Here is a 7,894-nt window from a genome sequence, read left to right on the forward strand (position 1 = left end):
TGGTTATGCATTCTAGGCCCAAATTTGAAAATGCGTCGGAGCAAACACACCGCGGACCTCACTACGGGAGAGCACAAATGTGCCGACGGCCGCCGTGTGTGCCGACGGCCAAATATCGGGGCCGTCGGCACAGAAGCATCCGGACCGCGGCGACAAAGATGGCCGTCGGCGTTAAAATGACCGTCGGCAGTTCTAGCCGTCGGCACAGGACCAGTCTGGCCGTCGGCACGTCATTTTTTTTTCTTTTTTTTACTACAGACCTGTGCCGACGGTTATACCGTCGGCATAGCTTTTTTTCTATTTCTTCACGACAGTCTTCAAAAAAGCATAACTAAATCATTCTAATTGAGAAAAATAAGTATAATATATCAAATTTTGCAGAAAAACAAGATCTATCATAGAAAAATATAAAAATGGAATATTTAAAATACCTAAACAAATCTTTTTAGAAATGAGCTATAATGTTCGAGGTTTCATGGCTTTCACACACGCCAAAAATGAAAAAATTGTCGCTCGTGGGTCGGATTAGAAATCCGCGTCCGGGGACTTGCTTCCCATCCTAGGGTCCACACACATGCCAAATATGATCTCGTTTCGGCAAACTATGCCATGCCGAGGCCGTTTCCCACCTCATTTCCCCTAAAATCCATAGAACTCCGGACGTGATAGCCCTTTTCGTGAAGGGTTTTTCAAAATAATTGTCGTATCCCAGTTTTAACAAATGGAATAGTTACTATGACATATAAAATAACGTCACGTGGCTCCGTTGGATTTTTGGACTTCGTTCAGATTGTCATCCGGCCAAAACAGGACCCCCGGACATGCGGTATCGCCGTACGGGCGTGCGGGTGCACCCATTCACGAACAAACTAAACGGACAAAAATTAGCACATATAATGATGCATCGTAGAACTTAAAACAATTTTTCCGGAATTTCCGGAGCGACGGATAGTTCACCCCTAGTTCAAATCTGGTCGGGCTTCCGGCAGATTCGACGGGACACCGCCGGAGGCCGCATGGGTTCCCAAAATGCTAACGAGTCCACATGTCTTGTGATAGGTGGTGTGTAGGTGGTCTACTATCATCGCACGGAGGTTTCATGTCATACTAAAATACGCCTCATGTAGCTGCTTCACAAATAAAAACCGTTTGGGCACTCTAAAAATGAAAAGATGGTCGTCCGTAGGTCGGATTAGAAATCCGCGTCCGGGGTCTTGCTTCCCATCCTAGGGCCCACACACGTGCCAAATATGATCTTGTTTCGGCAAACTATGCCATACCGAGGCCGTTTCCCACCTCATTTCACCTGAAATCCATAGAACTCCGGACGTGATAGCCCTTTTCATGAAGGGTTTTTAAAAATATTTTTCGTATCCCAGTTTTGACAAACGGAATAGTTACTATGACATATAAAATGACGCCACCCGGCTCCGTGGGATTTTTTTGACTTCGTTCAAAAAGCCATCTGGCCAATACAGGGCCCCCGGGACATGCGGTATCGCCGTACCGGGTGTGCGGGTGCACCCATTCACGAACAAACTAAACGGACAAAAATTAGCACATATAATGATGCGTCGTTGAACTAAAAACAATTTTTCCAGAATTTCTGGAGCGACGGATAGTTGACCCCTAGTTCAAATCCGGTCAGTTTCCAGCGGATACGGCGGGACACCGCCGGAAGCCGCATGGGTTCCCAAAAAGCTAACGCGTGCACATGTCATGTGATAGGTGATGCGTAGGTGGTCTACTATCATCGCACAGAGGTTTCACTTCATACTAAAATGCGCCCCATGTAGCTGCTTCACAGATAAAAACCGTTTGGGCACGCTACAAATGAAAAGATGGCCGACCGTGGATCGGATTAGAAATGCGCGTCCGGGGTCTTACTTCCCATCCTAGGGCCCACACACGTGCCAAATATGATCTCGTTTCGGAAAACTATGCCATGCCGAGGCTGTTTCCCACCTCATTTTCCTTGAAATCCATAGAACTACGGACGTGATAGCCCTTTTCGTGAAGGGTTTTTCAAAATAATTGCCGTATCCCAGTTTTAACAAACGGAATAGTTACTATGACATATAAAATGACGTCACGCGACTCTGTGGGATTTTTTTGACTTCGTTCGAATTGCCATCTGGCCAAAACAGGACCCCCAAGACATGCGGTATCGCCGTACCGGGCATGCGGGTGCACCCATTCGCGAACAAACTAAACGGACAAAAATTAGCACATATAATGATGCGTCGTTGAACTAAAAACAATTTTTCCGGAATTTCTGGAGCGACGGATAGTTGACCCCTAGTTCAAATCCGGTCAGTTTCCAGCGGATACGGCGGGACACCGCCGGAAGCCGCATGGGTTCCCAAAAAGCTAACGCGTGCACATGTCATGTGATAGGTGGTGCGTAGGTGGTCTACTATCATCGCACGGAGGTTTCACTTCATACTAAAATGCGTCCCATGTAGCTGCTTCACAAATAAAAACCGTTTGGGCACGCTAAAAATGAAAAGATGGCCGACCGTGGATCGGATTTGAAATGCGCATCTGGGGTCTTGCTTCTCATCCTAGGGCCCACACACGTGCCAAATATGACCTTATTTCGGCAAACTATGCCATGCCGAGGCCGTTTCCCACCTCATTTTTGATAAAGTCAGTCAAATTCAAACTATAGGTACTTGATCTAATGCTCATGATTTTTGGGTAAGTTAACTTTGTAGGTTCAAAAGATGGTATGGATGTCATATTTGTATTCCTCTCATTTTTCTGATCAATTTAGACATATTATTTGCCAAATTCGCATTTACTGATATTAATTATTTCTTATTAAATAAAAAACAAAAAATAAAATCATTTAATTGTTTTTCAAATTTTATATTATTATTTATATATATTCATTGTTGTTTACTTAAATAATTGTTTAGAATTTAAAAATATAGAAGTGTGACATCACGGTCAAAGGGTTAATATGATAGATATGGTAATATTAACATCAAGGTGTCATTTCTTTCAGGGAAGCTCATCCGAAGAGAACCAAGAAGTTAAGTGTGCCGGGGCGGGAGTAGTATGAGGATGGGTGACCAACTAGGAAGTTTGACCATAAGTGCAATTTGAACTAAGATTAGTTGTACTAAGTGTGATTGTGAAAGATTAACAAGTAAAAAAGTAGAAGAAGAAAAGTGAAAAAAAAATTAAAATTTTTTTAATTTTTTTTTGAATATTTTTTCGAAAATAAATTTGAAAATTTTAAAATACTATGCCGACGGTTGTACCGTCGGCACAACGATCTATGCCGACGGCCAGTCTGTGCCGACGGTGATCGGGCAGTCCCCGACCAGAACTATGCCGATGACGTTATGTCGACGGTCACCGTCGGCACAGCCTGTGCCGACGGCCTTCTAGCCTGACTAGTGCCGACGGCAGCCTGTGCCGACGGCATACAACATCTCTCCCGTAGTGCCTCTCGCTTGTCTTCCCGCTTAGTCCTCGGGCCTGACTAGTAGCGGCCGCTTCACCTTCTGCATCGCCATCAAAACCGACCACTCGGTTCCTTGCACCGGCATTAATTGATGACGGCCGTCCGGCACCATTTTAATAGGCAAGCGGCACCACGCGCCAGTCCTGCATCAATCGCCATGGCCCCTTCCAGCCTTGTTTGCTTCAACCATCTGCAGTTCAGACATTCTCTTCCATCGCCGGCATGGACGTGCTATGGCTTCCCTGCACGAGGCCACAAATTGCGCCCCAAGCATTCTAGCGATAGGCATCGCTACGCTATGTTGTTAAGCTTCTTACTGGATTTGGATCAGAGCTATAACAGTACTAGCTAAATATGTTGATTTGGCTAGTGCATGGGAATCGCTGGAAGATGTAAGCAATATGACTTGTTATCTTAATTCTAATGTTCAGTTTACTCCATAACAATGTAATCCTCTGATTTTGACTCGGTGATTTAGTCCTTTTGTAGGGATTGGGGGGCATAGCAAAGATTACACTTTGCTGCTCATTCAACGAGATTTTTTTGAGGGACTCAATTTATAACACGTTGAACGAGCTAACTCATGAATTACACGAGATAAGCCAACTTTAAACCTCAGATCGGTATGTTAACTGAGTTGTGATGAGCTAACCCATTATGTTATCTAGGCCCTGCTCGGATTTCAGCTGTATATTTGACGCACCACCAACAAACTCAAGTGTTACCTAAAAAAAGAGGTGCCAAATGTGCCTTGACCCATCTCTTTCTGTATCACGAGCGCTTGTACATACATAGTGTGTGTCTAAGTCTCGGTCATATCCCAGCAAAAAAAAGTCTCGGTCATATGAAGTAACTAAGAAAAATGCAACTCGTTTTAGTTGCAGATTAAGTGTGGTTAAACTTTTTTGAGGTGACTTGGATTTAAGAAAATCCTAGCCACCTGAAACTTAGCAAAGCGATATGTTTTACCCTGACCGTGGCGGCACTGAGAACGATCGATCCACATCGTTAAAAGAGACGTCTTTTGTTTCTCCTGTTAGGGTGACAATCACCGGTCAAAAGATCCAGCCGTGTGGACGTTGACAATGGGAGTGTTTATACAATCTTATCATGCGCCATGGGTGTGGGTGATCTTTTGATCTAGTAACGACTTTGTATATATGTTTATCCCATCGTTATCTACAATCGCATTGTTTTGCTTTGCCCCTGCCTTTCGACAAGTGGGCAAAAAAAGGATCCGAAGAAACGTGATCTAGTGAGAACCAAAGTGCAAAGCAAAAGGAGGGGGGGGAAGTTCAGTCTTGCTGAGCGGGCAGGCCGCTGTCCTAAGTCGAACTACCGGCCGGTGTTTTCAACTTTTCATACATGGCATCGAGCTCCACTCCAACCGGCCTCGCAACATGCAGGGCGCCATACGGACTAGCCCGCTCGTCCATTGTTGTACACGGAGCAGCCAGCCCGTCGACGGGGTTCGGTCTCAAATTTTGTATCGTTTGGCCGTTTATTAAGCGGGATGAAAGCCTATTTCAAGGCATTTGCCTTTCCCTGATAGATGCATCAGGTTCGTACAGCTACGGCGGTGCCTCTGTTATCCTGATCTCAAATAGGTTTGACACACGTGCCTGACGTGGCGGACCACCACCCTACACACATGATCTGGTCGTGATCGGTCTCACGATCGTCCTATCTATGCTATGCAACTTTTTCCTCCGTCCCTTGATCAGCGCTAGCTTAATTAGTTTGTTTTCTAGCTTTTGATCATGGAATCCCGTGCCCTCCTTCCTTGACAAGACAGAATAATCAGCCCACATATATGCACATTGTCAGATAGGTTCACCGAAGATGCATGCTATTGACATAGGCCATCACCTGCCTCTCGTTCTACCTCTATTGGAGATGATTTTTCACGTTTTTTTTAATCTCTACGTTTTGGTTTGATCTTCTTTGTTCTTTAGCTTTCGTGATTACAACAATATCTGCATCTTGACTGGAATTAAGATACTTTGAATGAAACAAAGTACTCTCTCCATCTCACGAAGGTTGTCTGAGATTTATCAAAATGTAGATGTATCTAGATATATCGATAAATCTTAGATAACTTTTACGAAACTAGAAATAATATAAATTAGTCTAGATCGGTCGCACCAAATTTACAGAGCGCGCTATGTGTCCAGTTGGAGCAAAAGGAGGGAAAAGAAGATAGGAGTAGCCACGAAAACATGCATGCATATACCACAAGAATTCAAAGAAGAATTGCTCGAGAGTGACACTCCCACTTAGTAGCACGAGAGCTTCATTTTGAATCATATCCCTACCTACCTACCCAAAGCACCATTGTCCTGTTAGTATAAAAACGGAGCAGCAAGCACCGCACTCTTCCTCCTCTGCTCTCTTTCAGATCAACTCGCACAGCACACGCTGGACCTAAAATGGCGCAAAGTTCTCTCACCCTGTCGGAACGCCTAGGCCTGTCCCACCGAGAACCAACCAGAATGCCGCGACACCTGCTGCAGGAGTCCGTCGACCGCCTGGCCGCGATGGCCGCACCGCCCGCGGCCATGGCCGGCGGCGGCGGGGCCGTGCACACGGACACGCTGCTCATCCTGACGGCGGTGTTCTGCTTCCTTCTCTGCGTGGTCGGGCTGGCCCTCGTCGCGCGGTGCTCACGGCTCTGCAACCCCTCGGTCTTCTCCGACGACGCGCCGGGGGCAATGGTGTCCAAGGCGTCGTACAAGGGGATCAAGAAGAAGGCGCTGCAGCTGCTGCCCACGGTGTCATGGAGGCCAGAACACGGGGAGAAGGGCGAGGAGGTGCCGGAGTGCGCCATCTGTCTCGCCGAGTTCGCGAGCGGCGACGAGGTGCGCGTGCTCCCGCCGTGCGGCCACGGCTTCCACGTCGCCTGCGTCGACGTCTGGCTCCTCTCCAGCTCCACCTGCCCCTCCTGCCGCCGCGCCCTCGTCGTCGTCGCAGCGCCGCCACCCGCCGAGCCTCCCGCGACGTGTTCGTGTGCCCCCGCGGCGCAGGTCTCGTCCACCGCCCGCTGCTGGCCGTCGGCGCCGTAGACGACACCGGCCGTTGCGCGTCCACCCGGCCTTGTCATTTCGCTGCTAGCGTATTCTCGATGCACACACGTACAAAGTCGCTCACGTACATAGCCTACGTCCAACTAGCTACTAGCTCATGAATTGGTTTACGTCGTCCATTTCTCATGTGTCCTGTCCTGCGTCCAGCTGGTAGTACTTCTCAGTAAGTACAAAATGCAGCTGTGTACAGTGTGCGACGATGCACGGATCACTTAGTTTGTGTCGGTAATAATCTGTAGCATTTTCATGTGTGAATACACGTAGATCAGCTGCAGTAAGCATTTCCTTCCTTCAAGTCACATACGGAGTAACGGAGTATTATACAATCTGGCTTCGTTGCCAAAAGAAGAGAATATAAAGACGTGTGTGTTGAACAAATAAAGGTCACGTACGTACGGTATGATTGAAGGCAGCTGCGCGCGAGCGAGCAAGCAAGGACGCGCGCGAAGAAGAAAAAAACGAGCGGCAGCAGGCGCGTAGAAGGGAATCAAAGCGGCAGCGCGCGTGCGGGCGTGGCCAGGAGCGAGCATGCTCGCATGGGCTGCCTGGTTAGCTCCCGGTCAGACTGGCTGGGATTGCTGTTTGTTATTTCCCCTTTTTTGTTTTTTTTTTGTTCTATTCTTTCTCATTTCTTTCTATAGGCAAACGCCAAACACACTTCGAGCATAAGAAGAGAAGAACCAAATGTGAATATATGGTGGAGAAAATATTGGAGAGAACCAAGATAGATGCAATAGGCAGAGTATTTTTTTTTTGTGACGAACAAAAAGAGGTAGAAAAGAAATGGCAAACGCCAAGTAAAAAATGAGCCACCAACGGAGGTGTGGAAAAGAGGGAATCAAATGCGGCATATGGTGATGAATAAAAGATGCCAAACCAATGGGATGAAAGGGAAATGTGATTTGAGCCAAAGAACGAAATAACAACTCCGACCCCCTCTTAATAGTGTGGGATCCTATACTCAAGAAAAATCGAAAAAGGGGAGATTACCTTATCGTGCTCTTCCGAACTTCATCGAGTTGCACTCTTTCAAACTTCGTCTTCGAGTTCTCTTGCCACGCTCTTCTTCTCCCTTTTCACATCATGACCCGACACCATATGAGGGCAAGAGAAAATACCGTGTCCCGCTTGATCTTGATGACACTGCTCATGCTTTATTCAAGCCGGAACACTTCCGTTGATTGCATGCTCTAGGTCTTGGTCACCAATAGCTCAACTGTGGTGACCCTGCATACCACTGCATGTTGTAGTATGCCAGTCGTTGATATAACATTCACGAAGTACCATTCCGCAAATATTACATCCCTCAGAGTAGTACAACAGAACATAGCAAGGT

The 7,894-nt window shown here is 46.8% G+C and overlaps 1 protein-coding gene across 1 annotated transcript; it reads left to right on the plus strand.

Annotated features, from left to right (window-relative positions):
* The first annotated feature begins 5,967 nt into the window (after positions 1 to 5,967).
* On the plus strand, positions 5,968 to 6,537 carry LOC124657472 (RING-H2 finger protein ATL80-like). The gene has a single exon (XM_047196017.1). It carries the CDS (start codon positions 5,968 to 5,970, stop codon positions 6,535 to 6,537), a length of 570 nt encoding a protein of 189 aa, XP_047051973.1.
* Positions 6,538 to 7,894: the final 1,357 nt, after the last annotated feature.

Source organism: Lolium rigidum, chromosome 5 (genome assembly GCF_022539505.1).
Source record: "Lolium rigidum isolate FL_2022 chromosome 5, APGP_CSIRO_Lrig_0.1, whole genome shotgun sequence".
In the NCBI taxonomy this organism is placed as follows: domain Eukaryota; kingdom Viridiplantae; phylum Streptophyta; class Magnoliopsida; order Poales; family Poaceae; genus Lolium; species Lolium rigidum.

What these genes read in the sequence shown, in the direction of transcription:
- LOC124657472 (XM_047196017.1), top strand. Translation starts at nt 5,968, where the DNA reads ATGCCGCGACACCTGCTGCAGGAGTCCGTCGACCGCCTGGCCGCGATG.